The following is a 19,809-nucleotide window of genomic DNA, read 5'->3' as shown; positions in this document are numbered from 1 at the left end:
TTCATCCAACATGAAGATCAGATTAGACAAACTTAGCCTTTACTTTTAAAAAATTGGTTCCTTGAAATATTATTTCCAAAAGTGAAGACGTGCTAAAAGAAAAGGACAGTGGAAAAAATCACATACTTTGTAGCAGGACTTAACATTTTTAAATAATACTGTTCTATAGCTACGCACCTGATACCTCCACAGTCATTATCACTTGACTTCCATCCATTACTTTGAGGTCAGTCAGGCCTTTAAGGAAGATGGGTGCAAAATTCTTGTTTAACTTGGCAGCCTGTGCACTTTCTGCCTTCTTGCTGCTCTTCTTTTCTGTGAAGTCGAGAAGAGAACAAAAGGGATCTCTTACTGGAAGTTCCATAACAAATTTTAACGGACCTTAGGTTCAAACTGATTTTGAGTCAGTGGTCTTGTTTCAGCTGTCAGAAGGCAAAAATCACCGAAACCACCCAATATAGCTGCTTTGCCTTGCGAGTAGTGCAAGCAGAAAGCAAGAAATGGGAATGGAACTGTCCTTCCTCCAGGGATCCTCTTAAATAATCGTTAACAGATATCATAGAGTATCACACAGAAATTCACACTAATTTTCCCCAAGTGCACATGCTCAGATGCAAGAAAACCCCCAATAACTTGTAACCAACAATTCAATGCCTTCAATCACTGCTAAATTCACATAAAAATCTTAAGATATGTTACAAGTTACTATTCTTGTGATTGATGTGTTAAAAATGTAAACTCACAGGAATATAGGATTCACCACTCTTTATGAAACTACAAACCATTCAGATTGTTAGATGGTCAATATCAAATGGTTTTGAGTTCACCATACTCCTCTCCTGGCCAACGGATTGGTGATGGGAAAGATTCAAACCTGAAGTTATATGTATCACAGAACAAACTGTTGGATTAGGGTTTGTCGGGTTTTGGGGGTTTATTTTGAGGCTGTAAAATCAAATGATGAGTGCTGGAATTAAATTAATCACTCTTAAAAATAAAATCTATCTGTGATAGATATGTCATTTCCTGTATCCACAGTGGTCTCCTCTGTCTTGGATTCAGAGGCTATGAACCAAGGCCATTTAACTGTGACCTATAAGATACACTAGACCAGGAAGGACACTTCTGCTCTAAAAACCTGAGCAAAGACACTTCTGAAGCCAATGTAGTGATTATGACCAAATGTAAGAAGTCATAAATATTTATCGGTCACTTGGATACACTTTTTGTTTTATTTAGCTTGAGTTCAGATCTCTTACGTCTTGCCTTTAAAATGCCAACCCTACTTTCTGTCCATACATGAAAATAGCTTCATTTTGTTTATTCCTACCTTCAAAATTTTCAAAGGTATATCAAGATCATCCAAAATAGTATTACAGCAACACAAATTGCCAGGCTGGAAAAAAAACCTACCATTCATAAAAGGACGGTGATCAGAAAAACTGAAAGCACCTCACTGAGCAAGTCCACTGAACCCCCTGGAAGCAAAAAGTTAAGCTTGTCCCAGGGTTATTTGAGCTCAATGTAAATTTGGAAGCAGCCTAGAGAGGAAGTTTTTCCTCTTCTCTAGCAAAGCTTTTTCTAGCCAAAATTTTGTCTCACTGGCTTATGTCGTAGGTCTTTTCTTGGCACTGAGCAGTGAGACATTGATGCATGTGAGAATGGAAATATGGGACCTGACTGAGACCCACTCAGCTCGGTATTACGGACTCACTACTCTGAAATGTCTGATTCACCATCAGGCCACATTGATCAGTCTCAGGGCTTCCTATAGCACCTGCTTGTAAGTGACTAATGCTGTATAGAAAATAGCCATGAAGTTGGGTCAAACCCATCTACAGTAATAAACTGCTGTGGTTCACCATCTTCTTCCGTTTTGTACTGTTTACTCAGTGAAACAGCTTCAAACACCTGCTGCACTAAGCGATATCAGTACATGCTCCTTCACTAATCTAATGCCTTGCAGAAAATCCCTTTGTCCCTCAAACTGTAACAGACCTGGTAGGGAAAGCAGAACTCCATGTAATGGGAAAAAGGAGGAAAAGAAGAAGAAAGGAGGAAAAGGAAAAAACAAGAAAGTAATAAGACAGGAAAGAGGCATAGAAAAAATAAATAAAGGACACCTAAAAGATAATGCTTCTGTTATCCCTTTTATTGATATAATTCATAACATTGCAAATCGAGAAGGCAGATATGCAATAAAAGGTGGGCAGGGAAAGGAAAAAAAGCAGATTGTTGTTCTAGGCCAACAGAGAAACAGAGTTGGGGTATGATCAGAGAAGTTCAAGGCTTCAGAGAAGGACAGATAACAAAAACGAGCTGAAACAGCTCTCACGAGAGAGTTAACAGTGACCAGGAAACAAATTTGCTAGTAGTGGCTCTAACAGCAATTCTCCCACAACAGACCGAGCTGCCTCCAACAGAGCCCTGGTACAAACAGCATTAAGCAGTGCTCCACATCCCTCACAACTGGCTCTTTGCTTTATTAGACTGACAGTGCCTATTCCATGTAGTCTAAATAAATGAATTTCTGTAATCAAGGAAGACAATACAGTATAACAGCCTCAGCTTATTAAAAAGAAATGGGTGAGCAACTACAGAAGGAAAAGAGCAGAATCATTTCCCAAAAGGAATTTTTCAGCAATGCTAACTCATCCAAAATATGTGCTGCAGAAATGGAAGTTTCATGTACTGGAGTAAAACCACCTTCTTGCACAGAGCTGCATAAACATTAAAAAGAAGCAAGCAAATAATTCACAGTAATTGCATGTATAAATTACGAATCCAACAAGATTACAAAGAAGTTAGACGCCAGTTTCTGAAGTTCTCAGGCAGATGTATCCTATGCTGGTGAGGAGACCTACTGATATGAGTGACATTAAGGAGATTTACTGGGGGTGCAGGCCTCTACCCCTAAAAGAGTGACCTGCAGGATTAAAGAATGAAGAACAACTTGGCATTGTTATCGATCAGTGCTTGCTATTTGTAAGTGAAGCTGGCAAACTGAAATTAAGGGGGTCAGAACCTGCCTCACCATCGCACAAATCTTAAAAATAGCATTTACACTAAATTTGAGCAGTGCATAGGTTTATGCTGATCTCTTGTATGAAGACCAGTTCTGTGCTTAAACAGAAAACTATGACTCTAAGTATCAAAAACCAGAAGTCTATGGTATATGACTAGTAATAAACTTACAAGGGTACAGCTTCAACAGTGCAAGAAAATATACTAGAGAGATGCAAGAATTATTAGGGCAAATTGAATGTAATAATGTACATTAAGATGGATTATTAAGCCTGAAATATTGAAAACTTCAGGATTACTCCAGGGACAGAAACAAAGGCAACTTTACATATCATAACCTTTCTGAAGACATTCCTCCTATTCTTGCAAACCTATCATATATCAATGCACATACACTTTGATTTAGTCCCTGAAGTATCACTTGATTTCTCAATACCTATTGAGATACCTATTACAAAGCAGGATTAAAAACCTCTCCCTTTCTATTGCTGATGTTCTTTGGAGCACGGGGGCAGTGAAGGTATTTCTTCACCAACAGATACAAAATCTGTTGTATGTAAGAGCTCAAAAATTGGAAGCTAGCATGGCTAAGGCAACCAGTATTCCTTTTCAAATGTGTGACATCCAGGATACAGTAAATATATGGCTAAAAAGACTGACTCCATAGCAACTTGAACAGGCTTTCTTCAAAACACAAGCATTCTCCCCTACTTTTAAAGTATTTTTTTTAATGGGGATCTCTAATCTTACGCTACTGTTGTTCAGTAGTATATATTGTACCAACAATTTAAGCAGAATACCACAAAAATTGTCTCCTGTTTCTTGACTTGGCAGCAACAACTAGAAAGACTTAAGTTCTAATCCATAAACACTTTGTTCATTAAGAAACCATAGGGGGTCATGTCATGTAACATTTCTTCCTTTACTTAAAATTTGATATTGTAGATTTCTAGACTTAGAAAAATATTAAACTGACCTATTGACAAACTTTAGTTTCTCACAGATGTTTCACACAAGACAACACAGCCAGTTTTAGATACATTATTTAGTTTTATTTGGTCTTTGTCTAAAATCATTGCGTTTTCTCAGAAGGCACTGATACAATCACATAGAGGCCAAATTATAAAGACTGAATGTTAACTATTTTCAAATTCTTCTGAAGCTTGTAAATGCTTTTAGTTGTTTATTTATTACATAGCACCATTAGGCGACTCAGTGCTCCTCTGATGAAGGCTTTAACATTTCACAATTTTACCATAAGATAGCAGCGCTGTACATTTTCACAGCTTATTTTAATATATGTAAGGGCTTCTTCAGTTTTAGCCTTTACAGCTCTTGTTTGGAAAAACAGCAATCAGTTTGATTTTGGAGGGTACTTGGGAAAAGAAGGGATGTGGTTCATTCAAGATTAAGCAAATACCTCCTGTTCCCATTTATGGTGAAAAGATACTGTGTGATTCTACTTCCTTTTGAAAACACTTGGCTAATGATTTTGCCAGGAAAGTAGTACAAGGAAAACTATATGCAAAAAAACAGGCACTATTTGCAAAAGGGTAGCTTCAGAAAGTGTAACATCCATAGAAGTTCACATTCTCTGGCCACAGCTAGGTGCTAGCTAGTCTTATACATCAGGAACAAAATCTGTGACTTGCACCAGGAAAATGGAGGGCAAGGAGATAAGAAAAACAGGACACAAATAACCAAGCTGCACACAACGCAAGGCCAATATTAGGGCTTGCTTTCCCTCATTCCTCCAAAGCCTCTTTCAACACATGAACTCTGCTGTGATTCAAAGTACATATGCTCTTCAGTGACAGCTGGCTTCAGAGCCCAAAGCAGGGGGAAGGAAGAGAAAGAAGAAAGCACAGGTACAGCTCCCAGCTCAGATACTGCAAGTCACTGTGCTCTGGCTGAAAAAACCTCTTCTGTAACACCGCAGGGTATTTTTGCTGCCAAAACTACAGACAACAAAAATATGGCACATCTGGCACCAGAAAGGAAATCTGGAACCTAAGGAAAATTTTGTCTGACATCAGCATAAGAGGATGACTTTGTTATATATCTATGCATCCTCAAGCTTAATCAACTGGTTGTGAAAAAGAGGATCTCTTCCTATTATGTTAATGCGCTCTAATCACCCATAGCCATTTAACATCTCCCTCACCACTCTTACTTCTTATTACTTTCAAGTAGGAGCAGGTTACCCTCTACTAATGGAAAGAAGGAATTTAAGAGTTAACACATAGCAATACTGTCATAGTGACTAAAAAAATTCTACCCCAGGCAGTTAATTATCTCCCTCACTTTTCTTTCCGCAACCAACTTCTGCTGCTGCTGTGAGCTCCCCCCAGGTGGATCGTGTCAAAGCAATTCAAGCACTACATAGGGTGGGCTTGATAAAACACAGGTACATTTCAATAACTTGTTTTCAGACTGTGCAACTAGCTTGTTTTACAGTAGCTTATAAAAGCTGCCAAAATTTTTTAACCACAGCTGTTGGTTTCACGCAGGTCAAATCATGAAAGATAATACAGAAAATACTATAATTTTCTCAAAGGCTGCTTACAGAGCACTGAATTCTCAAAGGCTCTTAAAAAATTATGAGATAGAGAAGTTTAATGATTTTTGCATGGAGCGATGCTCTGGCATAATACATAAGCTCAGCTGGGTCATTCTCTGGTGAGCAGTGGTCTCTCTGTCATTTCAACAGGCTTTTGATAAGGCATTACACAGGGTGATAAGTTTAAAAGTCCACCACAAGGATCCCACTTATAGGGTCCCTATGGTTTTTGCCTTTCCCATCAAATGTTGGGAAACAGCAAGTAATAAGATGCACAGCTCAGTGGGAAACATAGCCTGGGAGACCAGAAATAGTAAGCAAAGCATTTAAAGGGTACCTTATATACCCACATGTTTTCTACAAAGCAAAAGTAATACAGGCTTTTCCCACAGCATTGCCTTACCCCTAAGGGTTCATTTTTTTATTAGAAAGACACTCTAATAGGCATCCAAATCTATATTTTAAAAAAGGCGCTTAGTGCATTAAATCCACAGAGATTAAAAAGAATTTAAAGTCCTCCAGTTTCTGTACAGATTCTCAGCATATTTGGATGGCAATGGGAAAGAGATATATTGCCTCTGATATACAACTATTTCTATTAATCTCTTATTTTGTTTTCCTGTGTTTGTGTAATCAATAGTAAGTTAATCTACCTACAGCGACCATATCAAATATCTCTTTATCTACTAACCTGCATTAATAGAAATTCAAGGTGATAAAAAATGCTTTCCTATTATTTGACTTTTCTCAATCCAGGATTTAAAAAGTCCTTACCTCCACATATCTTCAAACCTCCACATATCTTCAAACTGGAAATTATCGCAAGAGGAGTCTTAATGTTAGCTGTGGGCCTAAGCCAAAATACACTTGAATTTTTTAAAACCTAACCTGGATCAGAACTTGGTGCTTGATCACATCTGTAAACTTCTTTATATTGATAAGCAAGGGTGAGTTATTGTGTTGAAGGTGTATATGTAAAAGAAAAAATGGAAAATTCATGCTGTACTGAACAGTAAATCAATTGTACAATACACATGTACTAGTTTAACTGCAAGTATGCAACCAACTATTTACTTTCTAAGGTAAAAGATATAGATAAATCTACACACTTGTAGAGAAGGAAAAAAAGAATCAATAACTACACTGTGGCATTTCCATTCCCAGATTTGTTGTTGAAACAGGAGTGAAGAAAATCTAGGTCAGGATACAAACTTGAAGGTTTCCAAAGACTGAACTTGGGTTTTACCTGGTCTGGAGTCAAAATAGTTAACATTTTATAGATGTCATCTGTTCTAGTAAATTTTCTTGTTCATTTGCCTACCCAGATGTACTGAAGACATTTTAATGTGAGTTGCAGAATGCTGACATCTCCTGTTGAAATATCAGGACTTCAGCATGCTCAACACTGCACAGAATCACACAATAATTGAGTTTGGGAGGGACCTCTAGAGATTGTCTAGTCCAGTTCCCAGCTAAAGTAGGGTCAGCACTGCACATACACACCTTCAATGCAATAACTCAGCTGCACAAGATCAGCCTTACAACTGGTTATACATCAAGGACATGTAAAGAATAGACAGTTTGCTGCCTTACGTTCAGAACACTGCAAACAACTTGCAGTGTTTAGTCTTATAGGAGATTTAATTATACTCGAAGAATCTGTTTGCCAGAATCATGTGGTTAACTGCCAAATAATGCCTAGTCTGAGCTGTGCGAAAGGACTGCCTCAGCAACATTTACCATTTATGGTGTTTAAATATCATTTTGGCTCAGAGGCTAATAAGTCAACTGAGCTGGGGAGAACGCTTAACTTAAAAAGCTCTCTGTGTGAGCAAGCTCAGAGAGAGAAGCAGAAGATTCCACTAAAATCTCTCAAAGCAAGACTCAGGTTCACACACAGATCTTGATCTTGAAAAGACTTTCACCTCTCCAAATATTTTCAATGTAAAAAAATCCAGCTGTTACCAGATCTCACATTAATAATGCTATCAACTCAAAAAATAACAGATTTTATAAGGCATAAAATTGGTATTAGGACACTCATCGGTCTTTCTTTCTGTAATATATTTTTATGTCTCAGGCCTGAAGTGACATGGTCAAAATATTTTCTGCAAGTTTTCCAAGAATTCCAAACTTGATTTATACTGGCATAAAAAATATGAGACCTCTATGTTCTTGAGACACGTAGGAACATTTCTGCTTTATTAAAGATCTCAGGTTGGTATGCCATCTTGCAAACTTAGGTCATGAGAACTAGATGTTTAATGACCTAGCAGTGTTCTTTACACATCTACCTTCCATCATTTATTTCTGCAGTTATAATCTGGTTTTGTAAATGGAAGGCGAGATTTAAATATCCTTGGGAGATGCTTTCACTGAAGAGCTGGGCCAAGTTATAGTCTAGATGTTGTGCCTTGCATTACACGGAAAAACTGTTAACCCAAGACTGACAATGCCCTAAGCCTATACTAGTCAGGGTGGTTAGGGATATACAAAGGAGGCTGAGTTCCACTTTTTCCAGTCTGGCAATCTATTTATTTTACTGCAAGCTCGTCTTCCAGCCCTATCCTGCAGCTCCAGGTACGCTCCTTCTTTCTCAAGTCTTTCCCTCTTTATGGGATATCACCAGGTCATCAGCATTTTGTTTTGTCTATTCAGTTTGTTCTGCAACCCACAGAATTTGAAAGAGATGCTACCCCAGAAATTCCACTATCAAATGGCTGACTACACCAGTAAGAATCATGATTTGGGAGAAGCAGTCAAAATACACTAGACTAGACTATTTCAGTTGGAAGGGACCTACAATGGTCATCTAGGCCAGCCATCTGATCCCTTCAGGGCTGACCAAAAGTTAAAGCATGCTGTTAAGGGCATTGTCCAAATGCCTCTTAAACACTGACAGGCTTGGGGCATCAACCACCTCTCCAGGAAGCCTATTCCAGTGTTTGACCACTTTCTTGGTAAAGAAATGCTTCCAAATGTCCAGTCTAAACCTTCTCTGGTGCAGCTATGAACCATTCCCACTCGTCCTATCACTGGACCCCAGGGAGAAGAGATCAACACCTCCCTCTCTACATCCCCTCCTCAGGAAAAATCTCAATTTAGAGTTCAGGGGACAGAGATACAGAGTAGCCAGCTGAGTTCAGGGCAGATCACTTTGCAGCCGGCAGACTGAATACCTCAGTGACAGTCTCACTGGAAGCTTTTGCAGCTGAAGTGGTATTTGCTTTTGCCTTCAGAACTGTCTGCCTTATTAACGACTAACCCTGTTTGCAAGTTATTTACATCAAGTAATTGCTCTTTTGTCACTGCCACAGCCAGCAACTTCATGGAAGGCCTGAGAGCATGTATACGTACCAAATGCATTTATAAGGCAGCTCAGTTGGCCCACTGCTAACAAATTCCCCAGCATTAGATACCAGTCTGACATGGAGAACTGCAGAAAAGGTGTTTCATATATGCTAGATCAAGTCAAGTTAGCTCTGCAGTGAAAATGTGCAACTGATGAGGGAGAATTTCACCTTCACATGTCTCAATCTTTTGTGTGTCTGCCCAGGTAGAATTTAACTTAATTACAGTGTATCATGATGTATAGAGATACTGCTTCCATTAGAAAAAAACCTGGGCTGTGCATGAGCTGAAATGCAATGGAAGCACAGTAGGAACAGGCAGTAACATAAAGCACAAGTGTCCCCGAGGATGCCACTGATATAAAGAGTTACAGCGCCTTCAGCCCCTCCCTCCTCTGGCAAATCCACACTGGCAACAGAAGAGTTACTAAGCTTGAGAGCAAGGAAACATTTGAAGTCAGATTAACATAGAGGAAAAAAAAAAAAGAAAAAAAAAGAAAAAAATACAGCAACATTGTATTTCTGGGCAAAAGTTGGTGTCAGAAAGGAACTCTAAAGCAAGACTTGCTTGGCATTCAAGTCCAGAAAACATAAGGCAGTTCTAGTATGGCATCATTTGTGGTCAGCTGTCTCTTCTTGATTAATTTATATTAAAAATCTGTCAAACTAAGACATTACCTTGGAAAAAGAAAAGAAAAAAGGCAAAGTCTGTGTATGTGGACTGGCTGTCAAGGCTTGACTAAAATGAGGCTGCATGGAAACACCTCCAGTAGTATAGAGTTACGTGAAGTTCCTGCCCTCTGTTCCTTTTCTCTACTGCAAAGGAATGACGTGCTCATTAGGACTCACACTGTAACCTGTATTAAGGCGCTTCGACATCTCTGTATTGCTCATTTTTCCAGGCTCTAAAATAGAAACCTTTTTCTTCTAAAAGTGAGGTATCGCTGTTTGACAAAATTGGATCTCAAGAAGAAGTGCTAAAGCAGGTGTTAGAGTGGTATATCTGTCTAGTTAGACATATTTTCTATTCCAAAAGTACATACAATAAATTCTGTTATGCTGCTTCTATTATGTGGACATTTTTGCCTTTTGGGGCACAAGAACAGCATAGACTTGCACAACTAGTAAGGACAAGGCAGGACCTACTATATTTCAGCAGGGGGGCCCTGTATTTGTGTTTTTCAGCTTTGTTTTCAGTTTGGTTAGCCATACTAACCTAGGGACTCTATGCTGCAACTCAGATGCTTGAGCAACATGCTGTTAAATTTGTAAGACTAAACTGAACTTGCGATCCTTACTTGGCTCTATACACACCAGCTTAGGTGTTTGAAATGTCCAGATTTTTCTTTAGTCACCTATCTCAAAGACAGATGCTTCCCTTAGGCAAACCCATCTCCTCTTTTCCTTACCTGGACCTTCCTTTCCTACAGTCCTAATTCTCCTCCAAACATATATGTTTGTTTGTGTATATGTTTTACATCAGCTGGTAATGCAAAGTACTCAACAGGCTTCTAAATTCTGTCAGCATGTCTGCTTCCAAACCCAAGAGAAATTAATAGAAAGGGACAAAACTCACACTAACAGAAGTACTAATTATCTTTTAAAAAAAAGTTTAAAAAGTAGGCACAGATACATCCTTAGAGTCTGTCTTGCTACCTCTATAATTTTAATTCTAACATTGGGAAACAACTTGCTTAGAGATGTATTTCACCTTTAGATTTGTAGTTTAAAGGCAAACATCAATCCTACAGGTACTCTTCCATTTGTGACTCTCACTCTGCCTAAGTATGAGGCACTAGAGATTAAAAGTTTAGATGTTAAACAGGTCACTTCTAGCACTTAGTTAGCCATTTTACCTGTGATGTCATGTTTTTAAATTGTTATATAACCATTCTACAGACTGAATTTCCCTTTGGTGGCTACTCCATCTGATGTATCATGACTGATGGTATACACAGGTGACCATAATATGCATTTGCTCTTTGACATTTGTTCAGCAATATTTGCTCAGCAGGACTGTGTTTTGATAAATTCAAGTTAATCCAGGAGTCATGAAAAGGAAGGTCAGTGAAGCTAGGTTGGAAGTCAATTCATAGAAGTAACATAAGCTGGGTGAACTCATAACTACATGAGAAAAACAGAAGAAAGGCCAGAAAATGAATGCAGACAGAAATGATGCTTAGTGTCAGAAACCAAGTCCATTTTTCTCCAGAAAAACCCACACTACATCCAACTCTCAGATGCTTTGGGACCGGTTTTCGGTGATTAATTCTGATTAGGGCTTCCTCCCATCCTACAGCTTGCCTACCTCAAATCTGCCTGCACAACAGTAATTTCTGGAGAGTTTTATAAATTGAGATGTTTGAATTCCCATTAGCTAATCCACATCAGCTGCTCTTGGAAACATTCTTTGGGGTAATATCATGCCCATGCTTTCAAAATTACTCAAGCATATATTCACTTAACTGGTTTTATATATATTTTGATGTCTTCCACTTTTCAGCTGAAACTTAGAGCATTATAGAATTTGGCAATCCAAGTCAGGAGAGTTTGCCCCTTGGCCAATGCAGGGCTGTTCCCAAGACTGTTACAATAACCATCTGTTTTCTGTTATTCTGGTACATAACAGCTTAACATTCACAGCATTTGATTACTTCACATTTGAGAAGACCATCAGATGTAGGGGTGGGGTTTTTTTCCTCTTTTTTTTCTTTTTACGTTAAACATTTTTTCTGTCAGCATCTCATCTTTGTTTTTAATTTATAAGAAATATTAATGTAATTCCTGCCATGTAACTTTTGCTCATTCTGCAAGCACTCATCCCTGATTTGCATCCAAATTTGGTTCCCCTTTTGCTGGAAATGATTTATGTCGAGAAGCTGTCTTTAGAGAACATTGTTTAGATTGATGGCACAAATCCTATATCATTAAAAGCTTCCACACATGTTTTGCTTTTGTCCCTCATTTTTGGTCTCTACCCAGCATTGTATTTCATGTTTGGTCCTGAGATGCTGGAAGAAGGCAATTTAAAAAAAACAAAAGCACCTTAGTCTTACAAGGATTACAGCTGTTAGTGACCCATACAGAGTGCTGGACTGAGAACTTTGGGACATTATTGAAAGCAATAGAACAATGTTTCTTTGATGCTCATGACAGTTTACCTCTGACCTTTCAATATAGTAACAAAAACCCCCTCCTTTTCCCTCAGTGCTCTGAAACCAATTCTTACATAGCCAAAGGGTTCCACCAGGCTACTGGTTTGGAATGTCTTTTAGACATTTAACAAGACTAGACTTGTATATTTTGGAACGTCTTGCATAGTCCTTTATATTTATGTTACGCTTGAAATACAGCAAAATGCTTTCAAATAAAGAGTGACTTTGAAAATCTGTCACAAATATTTCATCACTGTAGACAAGTAAGACATCATACTTTGTTTACATTAGGCAGAAATATATATCTCAGAAAAACAAAGCTGTAGCATCTCAATTAAGCCTTCAAAGAGAGGCTGCTTATTACAGTGCTAACCTTCTTTAAGAGATTAATGGCTGAGATAGAAAGAAAAACAACCCACAACCTAAAGACAGCATCTCTCATGACTGGAAGAAAAGACTCCTACCTGAAAGCCTTTCTTCCACCTGGTTATATTTTAGTCACACTCACACCAGATCGAAGACTGACAGGAACAAAAAGAACTGGTTTTCCAGAAAGCATCTCCCTTCACTGCTCTGATAAACTGGTTACAGCAGGGACTCTGACAGGCATTCAGGTGACTCTAATCTGCTCCTCCAATGATCAATGAATGACTACAGTAATCGGATTGTAAGGGCTACAGGCTTCCTAACATAGACACTTATGCTGGGGAAGCTGCACTAAAAAAACCCAAAAGTGTGAACAGAAAGTGGTGGGGGACAAAGGGGAACAGATGTGAAGACAGGAAAGTGCATTGCTGGCAGGATGGGAGAAGTGAGGTCAAGAGCCAATGAGCAGGAGCAGCAGTATTTGCTGAATAGTGTTTGCTCACCGAGGGAGTGTTAGGCCTCTATTCAAAAAAGCAGTGTGCAGAAGACAAGCATCAGCAAAATGGGTGGCTGCAAAGCATTAGAGCCCAAAAAAGTACCCTGGCTGCAAGCGTGTGCTGCTGCTATCACTACTCCCTTCTTCATGCCCTCCCTCTTGAAATCAGTGATTCTGCTGCCTGGTGGGAGGAGGCTTAGGAACTCTCAAGAAGCCTGCAGTGGGTCAGCTATTTTGTTTGTCATCTACTGCAGAACTGCAAGTGAGCAGGACATTCTCCTAGGAGTCAGCCCTCACATAACAAGCACTCCAGCTTGATACCATACCTAGAGAAAGCTGGAAAAAGAAATTAACTGCCTTTCTTAAATGCAGAATCTGTTTGCAAAAGAATAAAAGCTTGCTATACACAGTATTAATTTGGTCTGGCAAAACAGTAGATTGAGTCTATCATATGTCCCATCTCTATTCTCGTTCTCCCTCCTGCCTATAATCTCATGTAGTACACCCAGGTATTGGTGTGAATGTCAGGTTAAATATCCCTTTGACACGTCTTTTCTACAGGTGGATCTGACCTATAATTCATTGTCAGTGATTAGTTAAGTGACAGAGACAACCACATATCAGAAGGCTTATCTCAGGTACGAGGCAGACCTGAAGAAGTTGTTATGCCTGGGAGCTGGCCTTATCTTCCAGCTATACCCGTTACTACCACTAGTTGTCTTGCCTATATACTCTGTCACAGCTACAGCAAAGCACTGACTCACTATATGGGTTCATTCAAAGTCAAATAACTTCTCACCTCAGTTTCCTATTCATAAAAAAATGGTGAAAATATTCAGACACCTTGATAAAAAGATGATTAATATTAATATTCAACTTCAGTATCTATAATCATCATCAGTATATAATCACTGTATATTTCAGATGACCTGAATATACCCTGCGTATGCCTGTTTGTTTTGTTTTGTTTTTTAAATGGGATGCCTGGTGTATTTAAAAAATGGTTTGTATACTTATTTTCATATCAAAAAACAATATGAAATTTGTAATATTAAATGGGAACAGCCACCCAACTGCCTAGCTTGCACATACAATAACAGAAACACCTCAGTCCATGCACATGTTGTTTAAAAACTTAAAACAATTTGTACATCATCCCCAAAGCCTCCAAAATTCTTATTTTCCTGTGTCTAGAAAATGATACATACATTTAAAGGAAAAAATTTCTAACACTTGCAGAGGACCAAATGGTACCTTTCCGGAACATCTATCACTGAATGTTTGTGTAACCTGGACCATGCTTCACACCTCTCAGGTCTTCTTGCATTAGACTAATTAATCTAGCATTTTATCCAGTGCACCCCACTCACTGGAGAGTTCAGTGAGAAAAAGGTCTCATGGTGAAGACATTTGTTAGGCTAGCTTTTCAAAGAAATGCTTCTCATTCTTTGTAGTTCATCTCTACTTGTATTTCAGTGGTAAGAACCACTGTCACAGGGAAGACGGCTGTCAGGATTCAATTTAGTCTACTTAGTCTTTTACAAGGCCAAAATTAGCTTCACCTTGATTAACTCAGTTTCTTCACAGACTACCTAATGGATCTATCCCAATTTACTCAGCTTACTTAAGTGATCTGAAGATGTTAATTTCTTGTCTTAAATAAGGAGAAGACTGATTAATTTGAATTTTTAAAGACCATTGCATTTCTTATGCCCCATCCATATGAAGTGTGGGACTTTTTTGACACAGTGCCAAAAGCCTCCTACAAACAGCTAAGTACCCTCAGCATTTTTCATACAAAACCAAGGAAGGACTGAGGTTGCTCAGTGCTAGGCAGAATTTATCCTGCTTAATAATAAGGAAGCAAAAGACAACCATAAATGAATCTGAGGCTGATGACTTAGAAGGAATGCTATGCCACAATAAGCCTAGCTAGTTATCCAGCGCCCAATGCAAAGCATACTGAAAGTACTGGAAAAAATCCCTGCCTTGTGTTTAACAGGACTTGGAGCAGTAGCCGTTTATGGGGAAAAGGGCCTTTAAAATGTCATTTCCTACAATAATCCCACGAAATTTCCTCGGACCTAAACAAAGCAACAGATCTTCTAAAGGACAAAGAATGCACAAAAGATGATCAGAAACCGTAATATGTGGCTAGACAACACCTGTAACCTACTATCAGGTTTAAGTATCATCTTGTACTATAATTCAGACATGAGGCTTATGTTGTGCTTGGTTTTTTTTTTTTCCTTTGAAGTTTGTCACTGACTATCCTTGCTGCCAGTATGGGACTTTTCTGAGTTATCTGTGAACTGAATTTAATTTAGAAGTTGGAGCTTTTTGCCTTTGAAAAACAAAACTAAGTTTTTAGTGTTAAGACAGAAATTCATTCCAGGTAAAGTTTCCCCAACGATCACAGCAGATATGCCCCTCCATGAGACCCTTGCTGTGTTAGAATAGCAAAGCCAAAAATGGCAATATGAAGTGAAAAGTAAACCCAGACAGACTCAGAGGTGTGTCCAAGGACCACAGTAGCAAGTTAAGGAAAAGCTGAATTCTGACACTGGTCTGATACTGATGATATGCCAAGAACATCCATTCCTTCTCAGATTAAATACAAATTACTTTTCACATACAAAAGAGAAATACTTATGTAGCAATGAATGAACAAACTGAGCACTGCATAAAACCTGAAAGCCTTAAATCATCTTGGAGACAAAAAGGAACTGGAGAGAGATGGGTTAAAATTCAGAAACAGTTTTTACAGACTTTATTCCAAAAATCAATGTCTGGTCAGGAGAGGATTTTTGAGGTTTTCTCTCTTTCTGCACGTACACTCATTTCCTGCTGTAATCTGTCTGCAAAAGCTGAGCATTTAGAGAAGCCTTAGCAGCAGCATTCAGAGTCTCGGAGAACTCTAATGCCAATAAGTATTTGCTAAAGGGTCTGATGGAAAAAATATATGAACAGATAAGAGATTTGGAAATCACAATTTTAAATTTGGTACTATTTCTGGCAGACAAATCCACATTGATCTGCGTCTTGGGGAAAGTTACTGTAATCCTCATGGCAACAGGGACATAATGAGTTTTAGGGAAGAAGTGGAGGGGACAGCTAAAGCTGTAAAAATGTTGAACATGGCTTTATAGCCTGTCACGCATATTCTTAATTCTGCTCTTGTTCTTCCCCCCACACTCCACAACTCCCAGAAAATAGAATGGGATGCAAAATAGAGGAACTAACTCCCCATAATAGTGGCAATGCAGCTTTCTAGCCCCAGACTAGCTAAAGTACAGGAGGAATCCAACACAGTGCAACTGCAGCTACATAACCTGAAATAGCTCAGCAGAGTACATGAGCCTGGGGAAAGACTAGGTCACTATTGCTCCCATGTTAGCATTGGATGTCAACCCTAAAATAACTCAGAAATGGTTAGTGAGAGGGGTTGTCTTTCTGGTTTCTGTGTCCCAGTGAAGAACCAGCAGGTCCCCTGTCAAAACCAGCTCCCTTGAGGTGGAGAGCTCTTGATTGGCCCTTAGCTAATGAGGATGAAATGCTTCAGAGAAATTATAAATGACAGCTTTGAGAACAGATTAGTTTCAGGCTTATTTTAAATCGATGTTTTCCTACTTTGTGCCTTTTTCATGGGGGGAGGCCAGGGAGGGGACAACTGCATTTCCAATTTGGTAATCAAGAAATTAACTCATAGGTTTACCAGAATTACTTTATTCTCATTTTAAGCTTGTCTAGGGTTTTAAGTGGATTCATACAGACAGAATAGGGGCAGGCGTATCACTGAAACGCTGTAGACAAATACCACAGAACACTGGCAAACGAAGACAAATCTTGGGATCCCAGGGATCAGAGTACATTTCCCACCAAGCTGCGTGTACAAATTTGGGGCAGGTTTTATTTGGTCTTAGACAAATTGAATAGTTCCCTTGGCAGCTGTCACTCAGCAGTCTGTTGGACAGCAGTGCCAAACTATCATAACTTTGGGAAAAATCATTTGCAGATGAAAAATACCACATAGAGGCTTGATTGTAGGGGGAGAGAGAGTCTGAGGGATGGGGATTATAGAAGGAGGGGGCAGATCATATCCAGGCCATAAAATGAAACACCTGTATAAACTGATGCCAGGTGAGATTATAAGAATAAAGACCATAATACTGATTGATACTACTTCAGTGTGCAATCTATTCTTGGGATTCTGTCATCTCTTGTCTTCATTGCAATCTCTGGTCTTTTAGACTGTTTGATCAGATCCTAGCGCAGAACTATGACTTCCATGGACAAATCAGCTATGTCAAATTAGCACTGAGGGTATCAAATTATTGATATTTGCAAAGAGGGTGCTCTCAGATTTCAGAAACAATAGATCATCTCTATTTCTTACTACAATGTTCTGGTACTTTCACTACCAAAATTCTGCTTATTTAGAGATATACTGTTCCCAATTAGCTGATACATACCTCTTCAGCATTATCTCTGACAAATCCTGGTAGCAGAACAAGAATATTGGCATTTGCTATCATAATTGCAGTCCCTGGCACTGGTCTCTGTGCTCTGCCTTTCAAGAGACAGGGGTAGCATCTGCCTCCTCACCATAACACACTCTGCCTGATGGGTGATACTGGTGACACCTCACTTATTTTTCCTTCAGCAGCAACAGTTCTTTCCTACACTGGCACACTTCTTCCAAAACTTAGTCTCACTGCTCTATACCACACTAAGTCCTTCTTGGCAACATCAGAGCATTAATACCTTTTTCTGAAACATGCATATTACTTTAAATTTCACAGTTCTTAAGCACTTAAGTTGTACACACCTCCGAGGGGAAGAAAAGGTACCCAGCTGACAACAGCTTAGAAAAAACATGGAATCCCCTTATAACCACCTCTGTTAAGGTTCCAAGATTATTTTTTTTTTAAATATTATAGCTGATATCATTGCAGTAATTACAGCAGGCTGAGATATTCACCTTTGACTGTAACCTGAGCACTGCAAGATGCCTGTCCTGTGTTGTTTTCAGCCAGACAGGTATAAATGCCATCATCTTCTGGTAGGGCATCTTGGACGGTCAATTTTGCGACTCCATCTTCAAAAGTGGAATGGGCATACTGAATTGGATGGTCTGCAGACAGAAAGGATGAGAATTGTCTTAATACATCAGCCACAAGTTTCAAAAGCACTTCTTGTTTTCAGTGAAATCTGGATGCCTAAGTATATAAAAGTGCAGAGCCAAATCCAGCTCTCTGGTGCACACCCACTGCTCTCTAGTGACTACAAACAGCAGCATCCCAAGCACAAAGCAGAATAATGTTGTCAGACAAATCTCTCCATTAGGTTCACTGGGTGCTACCTTGAGTAGCAGCAGCAAGAGGAGAAAGGCTTATCTTTGTATTTTGAATAGATTCTCTTTCAGGTGGATAAGAAAATAAATGTCTTGTGTGTTTGCTTCAGACATTGTCTCCACCTTTTAATTTGCCTGACACTAGGTATTAGTGTTATTGTCTAGATGTGCAAAACCTGTTGGGCATGGAGAAGCACTTGAAGTCCTCCATCAAGTACTTTGTATTGGAATACATTCCAAGAGAGACAGGAAAATCTACAATGGAGCCAAGAGGCTGATTTACACAAGCAGTCAATCTACACTACAGTACAGATAGTCTGGTAACAGACAGGTACAGTCTGATCTGTGGTGATGCAACTATTAAAGAAGTTCATTTTAAGAAACTGATTCCTTGAATTGGTTTGGAACATGCTTAGATGTTAGTGTAGGGTGGTTAAAGTTGCCTTGCTATTGTTTCAGGAACTGTCATCAATCTCAGCCTTACTTTCTGAAATGCTTCTGCAATCTGTTTTCCCAATATTAAATAGTTTCCACTACTGACTCATCACTGGTTGCTTTCCCAGTGTATTCAATGCTTAAGAGGGCCTGATATCTGTGCGTAAACATCACACTGGAAAAAGAAATTAGCGTCATCTAAGAGAAGAGAGTGAAGCTGCAGAGCAATTGTGCAGGACTGAACCAAAGACATCTGTCACTTGGGAAATTGTGATCAATAGGAAAGATCAAAATTGATTTCATTCCCAAAATAATTTTAGAAGATTAGGACAAAAGCTCTGGGGTTTCTAAGAAACAGGTCTGCACTATGAGCAGGATAAATTAAATGATGGGACAGATTTTTCTATAATCTCTGATTTTCAAGACTAGCAAACTCAGAAGGCAGTCATTCTCTATGCACTATCTACCTGCATATGAAGTTTCATTCTAAAATACAAACATGTGCCAAAATCAGCATGATCTAATACTTACATATATTATAAAATGTGGTGGATGATTTCGTTCTTTTACTTATCTTGTAAGTCATCTGTTTGTTAAGTTAGCAAAATTTCTACTGCATGAAAAACTGGGGTGAACACTTAATCACAGAAGATTTAAGCACAGAAGATGTCAGTTTTAGAATAAACTCTCTCCACCTTCTTCACAGGTCACATATTTTTATTACTGGTTCCTTTGATCTCCCTTTCACTCAGTTACACACAGACTGTTGTAACTATTAGGTCCAATCACATATTTTTTGCATGTGGGAGTAACATTACATTCAAATAGGTACATGTAGAGCTAAAGCCCAAGCAGACAAAGCTTTCTGTAAGAGGACATGGGGCACTGGACTGCCTTCCTGATCTGACTGTAGAATATCTAACCTGACAGGGAACCTGGCTGGATTCTGACATTGAAACTATTAATGGTGCCTAAAGGTGCTACGATGATAACCATATCAGAAATACACTCAGGATAAAAGCTGCGTCATCAAAACCAGAACAATGACTTTTTATTTCTGTTGTAAATAA

General features: G+C 38.9%; 1 protein-coding gene across 7 annotated transcripts in view; it reads right to left on the bottom strand.

Annotated features, from left to right (window-relative positions):
* Nucleotides 1-19,809, bottom strand: part of MYLK (myosin light chain kinase) — a 218,425-nt gene that overhangs the window by 86,684 nt on the left and 111,932 nt on the right. For 6 of the 7 annotated variants that reach the window (XM_074828720.1, XM_074828716.1, XM_074828721.1 and 3 more), the window contains 2 exons: nt 17,933-18,085; nt 178-315 (listed from right to left, as the gene is read on the bottom strand). In XM_074828720.1, coding sequence (XP_074684821.1) covers nt 178-315; nt 17,933-18,085 — 291 coding nt within the window. Of the gene's footprint in view, nt 1-177; nt 316-12,553; nt 12,654-17,932; nt 18,086-19,809 lie in introns of those variants that run through there. The other variant, XM_074828722.1, reaches the window with a different exon arrangement.

Source organism: Strix aluco, chromosome 6, assembly GCF_031877795.1.
Source record: "Strix aluco isolate bStrAlu1 chromosome 6, bStrAlu1.hap1, whole genome shotgun sequence".
NCBI lineage: Eukaryota > Metazoa > Chordata > Aves > Strigiformes > Strigidae > Strix > Strix aluco.
The sequence above is the reverse complement of the archived record's forward strand: the minus strand, read 5'-3'. Positions and strand labels throughout refer to the sequence as shown.